This window comes from Panthera leo, chromosome C1 (genome assembly GCF_018350215.1).
Source record: "Panthera leo isolate Ple1 chromosome C1, P.leo_Ple1_pat1.1, whole genome shotgun sequence".
Lineage (NCBI taxonomy): Eukaryota > Metazoa > Chordata > Mammalia > Carnivora > Felidae > Panthera > Panthera leo.
The window spans coordinates 97,786,858-97,806,090 of NC_056686.1; the positions used below are offsets into that span (position 1 = coordinate 97,786,858).

The following is a 19,233-nucleotide window of genomic DNA, read 5'->3' on the forward strand; positions in this document are numbered from 1 at the left end:
TATTGTTTTCAGCTGAATATTCAAAGAGATCTGTAGATCTCAAGAATTCTCTCTCTGTGCATTTCTCTCCTGTCCAGTATTCCTCTCCAGATTCCATGGACTCCCAAGTCCATATTCTCAATTTGGGGACACTGGCCTCAGCCTTGGTACCTCTCACTGTACCATCTGCCAGAAACTTTCCCCAGGCACTAAGCTCGTTCTCTTGTTTGTTTCCCATCTCTCTGGGATCACTTTTTTCCTATTGCCTAAGGTCCACTGTATGCAAAGCATTATTTCATATATTTTGTCCTGTTTACAGTTATTTTAGATGGGAGGGTAAATCTGGGCCAGAAGTGAAAGTTCAATCTGCCTGGATTCAGATCATATACATGATATTCCCTCTGAAAAGAAAATCATTACCCAAATATATGATATTTTTAATAGCTTTTAAGTAATAGGCCAAGTTTATCTATTATACAAATATATTTCCCAGGAATATGCATACAAGTGTGCTAGAAACTGAGTTCCTGAATCAGTAATTTATACAATAGAGGTATTACTTCCACTAGAAACAAACATCAAATCTTCTCACGGTTACCATACTCTTGTCTTTTTTTTTTTTTAATTTTTTTTTTCAACGTTTTTTATTTATTTTTGGGACAGAGAGAGACAGAGCATGAACGGGGGAGGGGCAGAGAGAGAGGGAGACACAGAATCGGAAACAGGCTCCAGGCTCCGAGCCATCAGCCCAGAGCCTGACGCGGGGCTCGAACTCACGGACCGCGATATCGTGACCTGGCTGAAATCGGACGCTTAACCGACTGCGCCACCCAGGCGCCCCGCCATACTCTTGTCTTAACATCTTGCTTGGAATCACATGAAACAGGTTAAGTTTGGTATCCTCATTTCAACTTTTCCTGTTTTCAGAGTTTTTCTCTTACTACACGGTAACTTATATTTCTGATATTTAGAGGCCTCTGGCCTAGCTATTCCTGGTATACATACCAGATTCTGCCTTGACCTCTCCATCCTACCTCCAGAGCGACTCACCTATAACAGGACTCATTTTTTGCATTAACTTTTATTAACAAGAAAGACTAGGATAAATGAAGATCAATGGGATTGTCAATAATCAAGAATAGCATCTATAATTTCTTGAATATCTACCATGTGCCAGATGTTCTATTATTTTCTCAAATTCTTTTAAAACCGCTAACCATGATGAAGGCCTTGGGGAATCAGGGCTTAAAGAAGGGCTGCTTACTCAGTTAAGTATTGAAGGATGAGTAGGAATTAGGTGGGATGAGGCACGCAGTGGGGGATCAGGCAGATGTTCCAGAGATAGAGAATGGTATATGAAAGGACTTGGAGGCAAGAAAGAATGTGACTAATTTGAGAATTCCATTTAGATTGGCTGAAGGACATAGAAAGTGCAGACAGGGTGGGGAAGTCAGGGTGAGGGGTGACAGATAAAACCAGAGAGGTAAAATAGATTGCCAGGGATTTGTAAATGTTACTAAGGAGTTTGGACTTTTTTTCCCTGAGGGCAGTAGAAAATTCTCGTTGAAGTTTTGGCATATTACCTTGTTACACAGAGGCAAATGGGTTAAAAGAAGTAAAATTGAATTACAGCTGTGTAGATGGAGAAAAGTGTATGTCGGTTTCAAAAATTCAATAATTATTTTTTCATGCCCTTCCTCAGCCATTTATACATTAAACACATATAACGACTGCCTGCTATATACCAGGCATTCTGACTAAATAGTTATTAAACAAGTGAGTATTGAATTATCATAAATTAGCTATCATTTATCGAGCACTTATTATATGGCAGATACTGTGTTAAGTGCTTTACATAAACACTGATACTACCTTTAAGAAGGTGATGAAACAAAGCTCAAGCATGCTAATGTCATAGTAAATGGCAGAGTCAGGATTTGATCTCAGATCAGTTTGACATCTTGTCAGATTTGGTCATTTACTTAAATGACTATTCTTTCACACATGTAAATTGTGTTTATTATTTTTTCAAATCCAAAGATAGAACAATAAAATATTTTGAACTAAAATATTTTAACTAATTAAATATTTTTTTTTCTTTTAATCCACAACACATATGCTAATTGCTCTGGATTTCCATAAAAAAGGTGCCTTTGTTTTGTAGATGAGCAAAATTTTCTATTATCTGTAAAGGAGCATTCAGGCAAAATTTGGGACACTCAAGCCCCAAATAAATTTATTCCCAAGATTTACTTAGATGATGTTGAGGGGTTTTTTTTTGTTATGTTTTTTCTCCTTCTGTGTGTATCCTTTGTTAATATTAATAAATATTAATAAAGGATGTATTTAAAAGGGTAATTTTATTTTGAAATTGGAGAGAGGAAAATTCATGCTGCAATAATGTCAGAGTTTCCAGGGGAATATGTTGTGAAATTGTTTGTCTAAACACATTTTATTTGGGGTTCAGTATGAATTTTCAATAGATGTTTTTTCAGATAAGAAAGCAGTAATTCAAACGCAATTATATAAACAAGAAGATCAGAGAGGAATTATCCTGAAGGGTATAAAATGAACCAAGAGCTTTTAGTCTGGGTCATTATACCATCAGCTCACCAATGCAAAGTAAGGTAGGTGTCTACACTGAAAAGGCTTTGTGAAATGAAATGTTCTTACTTGAATTCTTTCTTCATTTTCATGATTTTAGCCAATACTCAAAAATGGCAAGTGCTAAGTGATAATTTGCTTCAATAGACTCCAAGAATTCTAATTACTGCTCCAAAATTGTTCAGTGGTGGTAGAGGTGAGTGAATGACATATATAAAGATATGAAAAACTACATTGACTTAAAGTAAGAGGAACAACTGTTCAGTTCTCTAATGAAGGCTGATTGATGTTCATGGCTTTCTCTGGTTACATTTTGATTTAAACATTTTTATCAGTGTATTAGATCCTGTCAATTACTAATGGTTATGTTTGATGATCATATACTTCTGGGAAAACTTACAGTAAATTCACTTTGGATAGTGTCTAATGTACACACCTGCCTTATAGTATATTTTGGTTTCCAGAAAAATATTGCTTTAGTGAAGTTCTGGATTGCTCATAGGGTGGGCAATTGATTTTTTTATGGCATAGTAAGGAATTTGGAGACAAAAGATAGGCAAAGGAATTTAGCAGAGTAGAGAGCAATGTGTTTATTAAGAATGAAGGTAGTGAGAGCAAAAAAAGAGGGAGGGAGGAAAAAGGTGGGGTAAGTGGCAAAGGAAAGAAGATACTTTATATAGGAAAAAATGTCGAAAGTGTAGACAGATGGTCATACCACTGAAAGAGGCATCTCTCATTATTAGGACCTGAAATCATGCCTTCTGTTTTTAGGTGCTTAATAAATCACTTATGATGATTTTAAAGAGGCATTTAAGTTGCAGAGATGAGAATCCAGGTGACAATAAAGGAGAAATTATGGCAGATCATATAGGGAGGTATTAACTAATAGTGATGTATATAGTGTTATACAGTTATTAGTCTTTGTTCCATAGCATTCCAAGAGCTTCACACATATTGTTTTATTCTTTCTTAGGAAGGAGCATGTGGAAAAATGAAGGCAAATGATATTAAATTGCTCAGTTACTCATAATTGTAATGAAATCTGGAAGCAGAATTCTAGATCACTAACTCTTATAGCTCAGGGAACTGACACTAATTTATCACATAGAATCACAATCTATTTGTGCTGAAAAGACCTTCCTGATCATCTTCTAGTTCTAAGCCTTCCTTTTATAGATGAAGAAACAGGCTCAGAAAGATTCTGTGGGTGAAGTTTTACTATTTGCAATGAAGGGGAAAGAACAATTCTTACTTTTTTTTACACTCACAAAATTATACAGCTACTATTGCTTGTAATTCAGCACTTAAAAAATTATTTATTAAAAATTTTTTTTTCATTTTATTTTATATGTGCAAGAGAGAGAGAGACAAAATGTGAGCGAGGGAGGGGGTGGGGGCAGAGAGATGGAAACAGAATCTGAAGTAGGTTCCAAGCTCCACGCTGTCAGCGCAGAGCCTGCCCTGGGGCTCGAACCCATGAACTCATGAGATCATGACCCGAGCTGAAGTCGGACACTTAACCAACTGAACCACCCAGGAGCTCCTAAACATGTTTTTATTCATTTTTGAGAGAGAAGGAATGCAAATGGGGGAGGTGCAGAGAGAAGGGGACAGAGAATCCAAAGTGGGCCCTGTGCTGACAGGAGAGAGTCAGATGTAGGGCTCGAACTCAGGAACCATGAGATCACGGCCTGAGCTGAATGAAGTCTGATGCTTAACCGACTGAGCCACCCAGTAACTCAGCATTTTTAATTTTTCCTTTTGTTAGTTCAGAGTTTTACATTTATAAGAGGAACTCTCAAAACATATACAGTATCCATAATGAATATGGCAACAGTGGGTAAAAGTTCTAAAACAGTGTTTTATCCTACAATTAAAAAAAAAATTGTTAGGTTTACTTGTCTCTTTATGTTTTCCAGATGAGAAAATAAGGCCCAGATAGATTAAATATTTTAGTCAATTTCTCATAGATCTATGGGAGATCTTGAAATAGCATTCTGTTTCCTAACTCCAGGACCAATATTCTCACCAGATCACCACACATCTATTGTATATAGAATCACAGACAGAGCTAATAGTTAAAATATCCGAGTTAATTATTTTTTATGCAAAAACCCAGTAGTTGGCTAGACAGGCAAGAACCATATGATCATGATGGCTGAATATTTTATATCATTCTTAGAGAATCCTCTAAATCTGTGGTTTTAAAATAATGGAACCAATTCTCTACCATAGACGGAGCTCACATTTGTGAAGCACTTGAGAAAACCAGACCCATGAGCCAGAAATTCTTATATTTTCACTCCTTAACTGAAATACCAAAAAATTCCAAAGAATACTTGAATATGCAACATTTTATCCAAAAGAGTTAACCAGAAAACCCTTTTAAATGGGTTACTTCACTTCCTTGTATATTATACAGGAGACGTTTTCTATAATTTTGTATCTTAGAGTCATGATTTGGACTCTTTCAGAGCACTTAGAACAATGCTTTTATTATTAGTGTTCACACTTCTCTCCTTAGACTGTTAGCCCTTGAAGTCATGGACCATAGCTTATCCATTTTGTATTTCTCATCGTCTGGTTCAAATGCTCAGTATATGTTTATCTAATTTATCTGCTATAAGTCATAATAACATTATCCATCTGCTTAGAATGACCCATCAATATTGAACAGACTCTCCATTAAACAGGTTCTATTGAGATACATATTCTCCTTCTACTTGAGGCACAGTGGACCCTCTGTTATCTTCCAGGTAGTGAAACCTCATTTTATTTTCCCGGCTAACCCACAGTAGATCTGTCCTTGAATGGTATTACTCTCACTATGTCAACCTATATTTTTTGTTTCTATAATTTGTTTTAAGATAGTGCGCCCCATACATTTTCTTAGTAAAATAACTTTTATTTGTCCAACTCCACTTCTTTCAACCATCAGAGAATATTCTCAGGGTTGGAAAAGGGGGGGGGGTTCTAGATTTCTGGGTTAACCCTTTAACACCGGTTAGAATAACACTAGGATAGTTGGCCCATTCTAGGCTTTCTCTAGCTTCATCTTCCTTGCCGGACATTGGATAGAATTGTATGCAAGCTTATTTGCATTGAGATGGCACTACAGTTTGATTATACATTTTCTTGGTTTCTATACGCTTTCTAATTATGACTAGTCTGTTGGCCTTTTAAACTATCGAACCAAAGATTTTAGAAAACTGCTGTTTTGAAAAGCCCCTACTGAGGGCTGTTAAGTCACTTCTTATAATTAGAGGCAGGTATTTAAACTGTTTCTACCGAATGAATTGTTTTGCGCTGAGTTGACCTTATGTGTCTGTCACTTTTCTGTTGTGATGTTTCAGGCTTTTCATTTCACTGCCCAGTGTTGTTAAGTGGCACTGGCGAGCAGGACATTTGCTATGTGAATTCCTACACTATGACGTATATGGCTCATGGCCACATTATAAAGAAAGGTTATTGAGAGTACTAAGTATGTAAAAACACCTAATATAGGGCCTAGGACAAAGTAGGCATTCGATAAATATATATATTTACACACACACACATGCACACACATATGCACACGCACTGTAGCTCTTTCTAAATGTCCTAAAGGATTCACGTAATAGATTCTTTAATTTTGTCTTTGATTTAGCATGACTGCAATCTACGTGATGTCCGTGCTTTTTGGCCTGGCATGTGGACAAGCGATGTCTTTTTGTTTTCCAACTGAGTATATGATGCATGTCGAAAGGAAAGAGTGTGCTTATTGCCTAACCATCAATACCACCATCTGTGCTGGATACTGTATGACACGGGTATGTAGTTCATCTCACTTCTTTTAGCTGAAAATTAGATAAACCTAGACTCAGTCCATTTCTATCCAGAAAGGAAATGAGATAAATCACAACCTCATTTCGCAGACCTAACGGTCATTGGCTCCTTAGAGGTAGAGTCCCTAGGTTATAATATACGGACCTACTCCATACAGTTGGTACAGATAATTTTTACAATAGTTTTACTCCCAAAGTTTATTTAAACCTTATCTTGTTCCCACGATCAAGGATAAAAGAGAGGTGTGTGTGTATGTCATTTTTGTCTCTATAGGATTCAGTGTGGATATGCTGAATTGGTATTGGGGAATGGGACTAAGGAATCCTCCCCCAGTCCTATTTGTATCTATGGGATGTAAGCGAATTAACATTTTGCTTCCTCTTCTGTTCTTCCCTCAGGATATCAATGGCAAACTGTTTCTTCCCAAATATGCTCTGTCCCAAGATGTTTGCACCTACAGAGACTTCCTGTACAAGACTGTAGAAATACCAGGATGCCCACACCATGTTACTCCCTATTTCTCCTACCCGGTAGCTATAAGCTGTAAATGTGGCAAGTGTAATACTGACTATAGCGACTGCATACATGAGGCCATCAAGACAAATGATTGTACCAAACCCCGGAAGTCCGATGTGGTAGGAGTTTCTATCTAACTTCAATAGCAAGGTCACTTGCGGTTCAGTTCAATGTGTTTACCTGGAATACAATTAATAAAATGCCAATATGTTTCACAACACACTGTGTACATTTTGAGTACTCTTTCATCCAAACCTATACCCACACATGCATTAGAGAGCTTAGGGGATTTAGAAGAAAAGGTCAATGAAACAGCCTTTTGAGCTCGCATAAAGGATGGTTTCCACATGGAAGGGCAGAGAGCAGGTAAAATGGTGAACAGGGATATCAGACACTGATGAAAGCCAGCCTTGAGCAGGCTTTAAAAAAATTTTTTTTTTAATGTTTTATTTTTTCTTGAGAGAAAGAGAGAGCGTGAGTGAGGGAGGGGCACAGCAAGAGAGGGACACAGAATCCGAAGCAGACTCCAGGCTCTGAGCTGTCAGCATAGAGCCCGACGTGGGGCTCGAACTCATGAGCCGTGAGATCATAACCTGAGCTGAAGCCGTGAGATTGTGACCTGAGCCAAAGTCGTGAGATTATGACCTGAGCCGAAGTCGGACGCTCAACTGACTGAGGCACCCAGGCGCCCCCTGAGCAGGCTTTCTTAACAGAAGGCCATGAGGTTTGTCTTGATATAGAAAATGAATGTGGGGATGCTGCAGAGTTATAAGTAGAGGGTTATGTGATCAGAAAGTGAAGGAATATATGGCAACAGGGTACTGGAGACACTGACTTCCAAAGGCTAGAAGCAGGACTGGAGTGGAAATGGTGGGTAAAGGATATGTGAAATCTGCAATATAGCCTTTTATTCTAGGCTACTCAAATGCATATGATAAAACTTCACCAAAACTCAGAGGACAGTATATTCCATTCTAAAAACTGTTCTCTTTAATTTAATTACTCTGATGGGCCAACTGACTTATGAAAGTTATACGCCCAAAAGCCTAGAAAAGAGGCCATGATCATTTTACATGTGGAAGTCTAAATCCTTTGTATTCTTTCAAGTAATAGGAGACACTTTTCAGCATTTATACCAAGAGTAACTTGTGCTGCTTTGGCTTTTGATGTCCTGAAAAACTAGAAGGATTTTGAAAGATTTCAGGGACAGGGGGAGAATGCTAAGGGATTCAATAACATAGAATCATCCTAAATTCTAAACCTTCATCAATATTGAAACACTGTTATCTGGAAAATGCACTTGGTAAGTGGCCGTTTATTTTTCTTTTCTGTCCTTAGGTACTCTTTCATGAGTTTGGTTTCAGCACACGTGTGATGCGAGACAGACCTAGTCTAACCTCAAAAAGACTTGACCTCAAAAAAGATGATTTATCATGTATTTGCCCATTTCTCTCCATCTAAACTGCTACCCTCAGGGTAAAAATCAATTATCAGCAGGGATGGTTACCTTTGCCATACCCCACAGTCACCGGCTACATTCAGCTGGGCATCTTGTAAATGCCCGCATGCAGACACGGGAGAGCTGGGCGAGTGCGCATGCGTGTGTGTGCGAGTGCGCATGTGTGCAGGTGTTCAGGTGGCATAGATGGATTACCACCAAGCCCGTGCTCTGTCAATGGGGAGGGAATAGTTGCACATTTATAGACAAAGTCAGGAATGCACATTATGCTTACCTTACTGTGTTTGAGGTTGACAGTACAGTTTCCAAGTATTAATCTGGGGCTTTGGGTTCTTATATCATTTGATAACATGAACACGTTAAAGCTGCAGGATTATAACATCCCCTCTGAAAACTGTGTATCAAACATAGATCTCTGATTAATGAGTAAACCTTTAATGTTCAAACCTAACTGGCACTAATCACGTGATTCCATGGCTTTCATGGAATCTGAAAGATATTTTCCAGTGACTTGAACTGTGACTACGCTGAGAGATTTAGGGAGGCCCCTTAAACAGACTTCCACTCAGAAGACATTGCATAAATTAGCTTCCTATACCTGTAGGGAGGAGACTAGGCCTGGACATGGCTGTGGTGGGCCTATACCATCATGGGCCACAGAACCCTAGAATGGCATATCAGAGACAACTTGTCTCCACCCACTGAAGGCAATCCACTTAGAATAGGGGCACGTATAAGTTATACTGAACTATTTTTAAAAGTGAAGTAGTCTAAGACAATCCTTAGGAGAAGGGTTTGGGATTGGCACGATCAACAATTTGCCTCAACTGGATCTAGAAACACATGCATATGGAAATGCTCTTTTGGAGGGTATCGATGTTCTTTGGGTTTAAGAGAAGCGGAATGAATAGAGAGCTCAGAAATGGGAAATAAAGAATCATTGCTGGTGGAATAAGTGAAAGATGGAGACTTTGGAACATCTTCTGAAGTGGCTTTTAATTCAACCTAAAGTTTAAAGGAGTCAGTTCTTGACAGAAGTTTGAGACTCAGGTCTGTAAAAAACCCTTTTGTTCCTCATTTGACTCTGAAATATAAAGAGTTTTTTCATAAGTAAATGGATCTGGGATCAGTGCAGCCGCCATCTCTGCTTTTCTAATAGCCAAACTCCTCAGAAGTATGTAAGAAAGAGAAATAAAAGGCATCCAAATTGCAAGTAACACTGTCACTATTTGCAGATGACATGATACTACATATAGAATACCTTACAGACTCCACCAAAAACCTGTTAGAACTAATAAATAAATTCAGTAAAATTGCAGGGTACAAAATCAATCTACAGAAACCTGTTGCACTGAAAACAAACACTAAAAAACCCCAGAAAATTATCAGAAAGAGATTAAGAAAACAATCCTATTTTCAATTCTATCAAAAAGAAGAAAGTATTTAGGAATAAGTTTAACAAAGGAAGTGAAAGACACTGAAAACTCTAAGACATTGATGAAAGAAATTGAAGAAGACACAAGTAAATGGGAAGATGTTCTGCTCATGGATTGGAAAAATGAATATTGTTAAAATCCATACTAGCCAAAGCAATCTACATGTAGATTCAGTGCAATCCTTATTAAGACACAAGTGGCGTTTTTCACAGAACTAGAGCAAACAATTCTAAAACTTAAAACTTGTGTGGAACCACCACAGTCCCTGAATAACCAAAGCAACCTTAAAAAATATTTTTGTTTTATTATGGAAGTGTAGTTGACATATGATAGTATATTAGTTTCCGATGTACAACACAGCGATTCAACAATTCTCACTATACATACAACAAAATATAATATATATATGTGTATGACATACGTTGTATACACTACAATACATATTACTCATTGCTTACCACAATAAGTGTAGTCATCCTCTGTCATCATACAATGTTATTCAATATATTGACTATATTTTGTATGCTGTACTTTTCATCCCCATGAGTTATTTATTTTATAACTGGAAGTTTGTTCCTCTTTTTTTTTTTTTTTCAACGTTTTTTTATTTTTGGGACAGAGAGAGACAGAGCATGAACGGGGGAGGGGCAGAGAGAGAGGGAGACACAGAATCGGAAACAGGCTCCAGGCTCCGAGCCATCAGCCCAGAGCCTGACACGGGGCTCGAACTCACGGACCGTGAGATCGTGACCTGGCTGAAGTCGGACGCTTAACCGACTGCGCCACCCAGGCGCCCCTGTTCCTCTTAATCCCCTTCATCTACTTCATCCATCCTGCCACTCCCCTCCACTCTGGCAACTACCAGTTTATTCTCTGTATTTATGAGTCTGTTTTATTTTGCTTGTTGTGTTTTTTTTTCTTTGCTTTTAGACTTCACACCTTGTGAAATCATGTGGTATTTGTCTTTTTCTGTCTGACTTATTTCACTCAGCACAATACCCTCTAGGTCCATCCATGTTGTTGCAAATGGCAAGATCTTATTCTTTTTTATGGCCGAGTAATAGTCCATTGCATATATATATATATATATATATACACACATCCATTCATCCATTGACGGACATTTGGGTTGCTTCCGTATCTTGGCTATTGTAAATAATGTAGCAAGGAACATAGGGGTGCATATATCTCTTCAACTTGGTGTTTTCATTTGCTTTGGATAAATATTCAGAAGTGGAATTGCTGGATCATATGAGAGTACTATTTTTAATTTTTTGAGGAACTTCCATACTGTTTCCCATAGTGGCTACACCAATTTACATTGCCACCAACAACATACGAGGGTTCCCTTTTCTTCACATTTTCATCAACACTTATTTTTTGTTTTGCCATAAAAAAGAAGTAAAATCTTGCCATGTATGACAACATGAATGGACCCTGAGGGGATTATATTAAGCAAAATAAATCAGTCAGAGAAATGCAAATACTGTATGATCTCACTTATATGTTGAATCTTGAAGAAAAAGAAAAATAAGCTAGAGATACAGAGAACAGAGTGGTGCTTGCCAGAGGTGGGGAGTTGGAGGTGAGTGAAATAGGTGAAGAGAGTCAAAAGGTACAAACTTCCAGTTATGAAATAACTAAGTCATGGGGATGTAATGTACAGCATGGCATCTATAGTTAATGCTGTATTGCATAGTGGAAAGTTGCTAAGTGAAGGTAAATCTTACAAGTTCTCATCATAAGAAAAAAAATTCTGTAACTATGTACGGTGACGGATGTTAGACATTGTGGTGATCATGTCAGGATATACACAAATATAATGTACATCTGAAACTAATGTTGTATGTTGATTATACAGTATCTCCTCAGGAAAAAAAAAAGATCTCATTTATATAAGAAATTGCCCCTCTCCCACTTCTCAGTAGCAAGTCTAAGTACAGTAAAAATTGTTTTTATCAAGGTAACTTCCACTCTAACCCCCTATTGCTCAATATTGGATTCTTTCCTACCCTCTCATCTCTCCTGGCTAATTCCTAGTTATCTTTTCAAAGAACTCTGGCTCACATTCTCTACTTCTGTGACCCTCCTTCCACCTGCTGTTTTTGTCTGCCTAGCGTTCATGTCCCTTCTGGTAGGTGCACCTCGATTTTCCTTTGGGCTTCTCCCCCCCATGTTTGTTTTCTCCCTCCCTCCCTCCCTCTCTCCTCCTTCCCTCCCTCCACTCTGTGGCACCGCAGCTCTTCGCTCCCCTAGTTCACCTCTTGGCACACACCTGCTGTGTTCTCTGCCTCAAATTATGCAGGTTGTTCTGTTAATCCTCAGATCAATTTCATAGGTGTTCAAAATGGGTTGATGTTGATCTGTGTCCAAGGAATGACACAAGCCCAGGGTCCCCTTACTACTCTGCCATCTTAACTCCTCCCCACACTGAAAAAATTTTGAACGAGTTACAAAATCAAATTTGAACTCTTTCAAGATCACTTAGCTTTAGTATGAATTGTGACTGGAGGACAAAGTCAGAGGATTTCATGAGGATTTAAAAAAATTTTTTTTCATGTTTATTTATTTTGGAGAGAGAGAGAGAGAGAGAGAGAGCATGAGCAGGGGAGGGGCAGAGAGAGAGGGAGACACAGAATCCGAAGCAGGCTCCAGGCTCCGAGCTGTCAGCACAGAGCCCGACATGGGGCTCGAACTCACGAACTGTGAGATCATGACTTGAGCCGAAGTCGGATGCTTCACCGACTGAGCCACCCAGGTGCCCCTTCATGAGGATTTCTAACTAATATACTGGAATTCCTACCAAGAAGTAGACAGAGAGAGGGGGAATTGAGGGAAATAGGAAACTAGAATCATTCCCAGGTTTCCTGACAGCTAGAAGATGGTGGCACACAGGCAGGAAAGCAGACTACAGTGAGGAAGCAAGTTGGAAATGACTATAGGACATCCAAGAGGAAACATAAACAGGCACTGAATACATGTGAAGGATATATACATTCCTGAAGCTCAAGGAGGGAGTCTCACGAGAACTATAGTTTAGGAATCTGCAACATACAAGCAGTAGTGCCCGTATTTGAACAATATGAGTAGCCTTTCACATCGAAGACCTCAGTGAGAAAGCTGCAAAAACTAGAATCCAGTAATGTTTCTAACTACATTCCAGAATTCAGTAATGTTTAAAGCCCAAAGCAGTTCGTATTCCCCATCCATTCCTTAATCTCAGGCTGGAGAGTCTCTATCAGCTTCCTGCACTTCAAGGGAGAGGGCAGTGCATTGGGTTTGTGCAAGAAAGCAATCCCCCTGAAAGCAGCTAGAAAGCAAGAGTGAAAACAGGCACAGGGGACTGCACAAGAAAACTGTTCCCCAAAACCATTGATAGGAGAAAAAGGACAGGGTTTCAATACTGCCAGTTTTTAATAAACAGTGCAGCACAGAGTCAGAGGTCAGCCCCTGGTGGTGCTCTGGTGAGGAAGCAAGGCGGAGGCCCAGGAGCAGGAAGCCCGGTCTGAGGATCCCCTGGGTCCTACAGGAAGAAGTTCCCCAGCTTGCAGTGCATTTAATAGAGGTGATATGGCCTTTCTGCGGGCAAAAGACCTGGTGGGCATGATCAAGCTGCCATATTCACCCATATAGGAACAAAGACCCCAGCTGAGGGCAACGAACCCTGGTACCGGCTGTGTTTCATTCACCATAAACTCTAAGCCACTGTGTGGTGGTGCAACTGTTTCCTGGAACAAGCAGGCTACAGTTCCATGAGACTCCCCCAGATCACTGTGGGTCTGAACCATGGAGGTCTCTGAAATATGGATTTTGAAACACAGCAATGCCTAAGATAAAACTCTGGAGAGAGTCACTGCCTAGTAGGTGGACAGCTTGGACACAGGGGGAAGGCAGGGAGGTGACGGAAGCAGGGGACACAGGAGGGGTGATGGCCCAAACTTCCCACACTGGAGAATACAGAATGGAGTGAAGCCATTTTCACCATTAGCCCACCAACACTGATGGACCCCAGTGAGCTAAATAGTGCCACCAAGTGGAGAACTGAGTCATTACGGCAAGCCCCTCCCCATTGTGTCCTCCAGGCACATCTCCACTAGGGCAAGTCAGCCTGAGAGAGCAGCATTCCCCTCTCCTAGGAGACCAGCACAAGTCCCTTCCACGAGATAAGTCTACTGACCATACTGCTGCGAAGTTTCAGCTCTAGGGAAAACTGGATCTAGCTTCATTTGGGTTTTTTTGTTCATTTGTTTGTTTGCTTTTTTTGTTTTTGTTGCTTCTGTTGTTTTTGTTGTTTTTCTTTTGTATCTTGGTTACGGAAAGAGCAAAATTTTTTATTTTCAAATTTTATTTCATTTTTATTTTCATTTTTTATTTCATTATTCATTTATTTCATTTATTCATTCATTTATTTCATTTTTATTTTCATTTTTTTAATTTCATTTTTAAAATTTTTTTAATTTTCAATTTTTTAATTTTTTATTTCATTTTAATAATTTCATTATTCTTTTTCTCTCCTCTTTTTTCTATCAAGCTTCTCTTAACATGCAGACCAAAACACACTTAGGATCTAGCTTCCTTTACTTGATTTTTTTAAATTAATTTTTATTTTATTTTATTCTATTATTATTGTTGTTGTTTTATATTCATCCAAAATTACAAGATTGAGGAATTCACCTCAAAAGAAAGAACAGGAAGATGGGTGCCTGGGTGGTTCAGTTGGTTAAGCATCTGACTTTGGCTCAGGTCATGATCTCATGGCCTGTGAGTTTGCGCCCTGTGTTGGGTTCTGTGCTGAGAGCTCAGAGCCTGGAGCATGCTTCAGATTCTGTGTCTCCCTCTCTCTCTGCCCCACCCCCACTCACAATCTGTCTGTCTGTCTCTGTCAAAAATAAATGAATATTGGGGCGCCTGGGTGGCTCAGTCGGTTGGGCATCCGACTTCGGCTCAGGTCACGATCTCGTGGTCCGTGAGTTTGAGCCCCGCGTCGGGCTCTGGGCTGATGGCTCAGAGCCTGGAGCCTGCTTCCGATTCTGTGTCTCCCTCTCTCTCTGCCCCTCCCCCGTTCATGCTCTGTCTCTCTCTGTCTCAAAAATAAATAAAACGTTAAAAAAAAAATTAAAAAAAAATGAGTATTAAAAATTTTTTTTTAAAAAAGAAAAAAGGACAGGAAGAAATGATGGCCAGGGATTTAGTCAATGCAGATATAAATAAGATTTCTGAACTATAATTTAAAACAATTATAAGGATACTAGCTGGGCTTGAAAAAGCATAGAAGACACAAAAGAATCTCTTTCTGCAGAGATAAAAGAACTAAAATCGAGTCAGGCCGAAATTAAAAATGCTAAAACTGAGATGCAAAAACCCAAATCGAGTGCATAAAAACAAGGATAGATGAAGCAGAGGAGTGAATTAACAATACAGAAGATAAAATTATAAAAAATAATGAATCTGAAAAGAAGAGGGAAACAAAGGTCAGGGATCATGAAGGCAGACTAAGGGAACTCAGTGTTTTATTAAAATGTAATAACATTTGTATCAGAGGAGTCCCAGAAGATGAAGAGGGAGAAAAAGGAAGCTTTATGTGAGCAAATTATAGTGGAAAACTTCCCTAATCTGGGAAAGGACACAGACATCAAAATCCAAGAAGCACAGAGGACTCCCATTAAATTCAACAAAAGCCAGTCATCACCAAGACATATCATAGTAAAATTCACAAAATACACAGACAAGGAAAGAATCCTGAAAGCAACATGGGGAAAAAAAGTCCTTAACCTACAAGGGAAGATAGATCAGGTTCACAGCAGATCTGTCCACAGAAACTTGGCAGGCCAGAAAGGAGTGGCAAGATATATTCAACATGTTGAATGGAAACATTGTGCAGCCAAGAATGCTCTATCCAGAAAGGCTGTCATTCAACATAGGAGAGATAAAGAGTTTCCCAGACAAAAACTAAAGGAATTTGTGACCATACAAGAAACTTTAAGGGGGACTCTTTGGAGAAAAAAGAAAAAAAAAGACCAAAAGCAACAAGACTAGAAAGGACCAGAGAACATCACCAGAAACATCAAATCTACAGGTTACATGATGGCACTAAAGTCCAATCATTCAATAATCATTCTGAATGTAAATGGACTAAATGACATAGGGTCAATCAAAAGACATAGGGTATCAGAATGGGTAAAAAGAAAAGATCCATCTATACGCTGCCTACAAGAGACTCATTTTAGACCTAAAGACACTTGAAGATTGGAAGTGAAGGGATGGAGAACCATCTATCATGCTACTGGATGTCAAAAGAAAGCTGGAGTAGCCATACTTATATCAGACAAACTAGATTTTAAGACAAGACTGTAACAAAGGATGAAGGACATTATGTCATAATAAAATGGGCTTATCCATCAAGAAGATCAAATAATTGTAATATGTCTCCAACTTGTAAGCACCCAAATATATAAATCAATTAATAATAAACATAAAGAAACTCACTGATAACAATAAAATAATAGTAGGGGACTTTAACACCCCACTTACAACAATGGACAGATCATCTAAGCAGAAAATCAACAAGGAAACAATGGCTTTGAATGACACACTGGACTGGATGGACTTAACAGATATTATTCAGAACATTTCATCTCAAATCAACAGAATGCACATTCTTTTTGAGTGTACATGGAATATTCTTCAGAATAGATCACATACTGGGTCACAAATCAGCCCTCAACAAGTACAAAAGACTGAGATCATACCATGCACGTTTTCAGATCACAACACTGTGAAACTTGAGGTCAACCACAAGAAAAAATTTGGAAAGCCCTCAACTACAGGGAGGTTAAAGAACATCCTACTGAAGAATGAATGGGTTAACCAGTAAATTAAAGAAGAAATTAAAGAAATACATGGAAGCAAATGAAAATAAAAACATGACAATCCCAAACCCTTGGGATGCAGCAAAGGCAGTCCTAAGAGGGAAGTATATTGCAATTCAGGTTTATCTCAAAAAGTAAGAAAGGTCCCAAATACACAAACTAAACTTACACCTAGAGGATCTAGAAAAGGAACAGCAAATAAAGCCTAAAGACAGCAGAAGAAGGGAAATAATGAAGAATAGAAATGATATAGAAACAAACAAACAAACAAAAAAACCCAGTAGAACACATCAATGAAACTAGAGCCGGTTCTTTGAAAGAATTAACAAAACTGATAACACTCTAGCCAGACTTATCAAAAAGAAAAGAGAAAGGACCCAAATAGATAAAATCACAAATGAAAGAGGAGAAATCACAACACCACAGAAATACAAACAATTGTAAGAGAATACTATGAAAAATTATATGCCAACAAAGTGGACAATCTAGAAGAAATGGACGAATTCCTAAAAACTCACAAGCTACCAAAACTGAAACAGGAGGAAATAGAAAATTTGAACAGACACCTAACCAGTATAGAAATTGAATCAGTAATCAAAAATCTCCCAACAAATGGGGCGCCTGGGTGGCGCAGTCGGTTAAGCGTCCGACTTCAGCCAGGTCACGATCTCGCGGTCTGTGAGTTCGAGCCCCGCGTCAGGCTCTGGGCTGATGGCTCGGAGCCTGGAGCCTATTTCCGATTCTGTGTCTCCCTCTCTCTCTGCCCCTCCCCCGTTCATGCTCTGTCTCTCTCTGTCCCAAAAATAAATAAAAAAGGTTGAAAAAAAAAATTAAAAAAAAAATCTCCCAACAAACAAGAGACCTGGGCCAGATAGCTTCCCAGGGGAATTCTACCAAACACTTAAAGAGTTAACATCTATTTTCTCAAACTGTTCCAAAAAACAGAAATAGAAGGAAAACTTCCAAAGTCATTCTATGAAGCCAGCATTACCTTGATTCCAAAACCAAAGACTCCACTAAACAAGGAGAATTACAGGCCAATATCCCTGATGAATGTGGATTCAAAAATTCTCAAGAAGATACTGGCAAACCGAATTCAACAGTACATTGAAAGAATCATTCACCATGATCAAGTGGGATTTATTCCTGGGCTGCAGGGCTGGTTCAGTATCCACAAATCAATTAACTTGATACACCACTTTAATTTAAAAAAAAGGATGAAAGAACCATATGATCCTGTCAATAGATGCAGAGAAAGCATTTGACAAAATACAGAATCCATTCTTGATGAAACCCCTCAATAAAGTATGGATAGATGGAACATACCTTAACATCACAAAGGCCATACATGAAAGACCCACAGCTAATATCATCCTCAGTGGGGAAAAACTGAGAGCCTTTCCCTTACAGTGAGGAGAAGACAGGATTTCCACTCTCACCACTACTATTAACATGTACTGGAAATCTTAGCCTCAGCAATCAGACAACAAAAAGAAAGGAAAGAAGAAGTCAAACTTTCACTTTTTGCAGACGACATGATACTCTATGTAGAAAATCTGGGGGCACCTGGGTGGCTCACTTGGTTGCGTGTCTGACTTCAGCTCAGGTCATGATCTCATGGTGTGTGGGCTCAGGCCCCAAGTTCAGCTCTATGCTGACAACTCAGAGCCTGGAGCCTGCTTTGGATTCTGTCTGTCTGTCTCTCTCTCTCTCTGCTCCTCCCCTGTTCATGCTCTGTCTCTCTCTCTCAAGAATAAATAAACATTAAAAAAATAATAAAAAAAGAAAATCTGAAAGACCCCACCAAAAAATTGCTAGAACACATGATTCAGCAAAGTAGCAGGATATAAAATCAACATGCAGAAATCTGTGGCATTACTATATACCAGTAATGAAGCAACAGAAAAATAAATCAAGGAATCGATCCCATTTTCAATTGCACCAAAAACAATAAGACACCTAGGAATAAACCTAACTAAAGTGGTAAAAGATCTATACTTTGAAAACTATAGAACACTTATGAAAGAAATTGAAGAAGACCCAAACGGAAAGGCATTCCATGCTTCTGGATAGGAAGAACAAATATTGTTAAAATGTCAATACTACCCAAAGCAATCTACACATTTAATGCAATCCCTGTCATCATACCACCAGCATTCTTCACAGAGCTAGAACAAACAATCCTAAAATTTGTATGGAACCACAAAAGACCCTGAATAGCCAAAGTAGTCCTGAAAAAGAAAAACAAAACTGAAGGCATCACGAGTCCAGAGTTCAAGCTACATTATAGAGCTAGTGATCAAGACAGTACGGTCCTGGCACAAAAACAGACACATGCATCAATGGAACAGAATAGAAAACCCAGAAATTGACCCACAACTATATGGTTAATTTATCTTCACAAAGCAGGAAAGAATATCCAATGGAAAAAAGACAATCTCTTCAACAAATGGTGTTGGGAAAACAGGACAGCAACATGCAGAAGAATGAAACTGGACCACATTCTTGCACCATACACAAAAATAAATTCAAAATGGATGAAACA

The 19,233-nt window shown here is 38.8% G+C and overlaps 1 protein-coding gene across 3 annotated transcripts; it reads left to right on the top strand.

The window, feature by feature from the left end:
* Nucleotides 1-2,114: 2,114 nt before the first annotated feature.
* TSHB (thyroid stimulating hormone subunit beta) lies at nucleotides 2,115-7,393 on the top strand. Of its 3 annotated transcripts, none has more exons than XM_042951622.1 (3): nucleotides 2,115-2,606; nucleotides 6,230-6,392; nucleotides 6,807-7,393. In XM_042951622.1, exons 1-3 carry the CDS (start codon nucleotides 2,548-2,550, stop codon nucleotides 7,059-7,061), a joined length of 477 nt encoding a protein of 158 aa, XP_042807556.1. In that variant the 5' UTR covers nucleotides 2,115-2,547; the 3' UTR covers nucleotides 7,062-7,393. The 3 variants fall into 3 exon arrangements, with proteins under 3 accessions (XP_042807556.1, XP_042807557.1, XP_042807558.1); XM_042951623.1 differs by having other exon boundaries at nucleotides 2,538-2,606; nucleotides 5,277-6,392; XM_042951624.1 differs by lacking the exon at nucleotides 2,115-2,606 and adding an exon at nucleotides 4,302-5,339.
* The last annotated feature ends 11,840 nt before the right edge of the window (nucleotides 7,394-19,233 follow it).

What these genes read in the sequence shown, in the direction of transcription:
- TSHB (XM_042951622.1), top strand. Translation starts at nt 2,548, where the DNA reads ATGAACCAAGAGCTTTTAGTCTGGGTCATTATACCATCAGCTCACCAA. An exon ending in GCTCACCAATGCAAAGTAAG is followed by an intron (nt 2,607 to 6,229) that starts GTAGGTGTCTAC and finishes TCTTTGATTTAG; the next exon opens with CATGACTGCAATCTACGTGA. An exon ending in CTGGATACTGTATGACACGG is followed by an intron (nt 6,393 to 6,806) that starts GTATGTAGTTCA and finishes TTCTTCCCTCAG; the next exon opens with GATATCAATGGCAAACTGTT.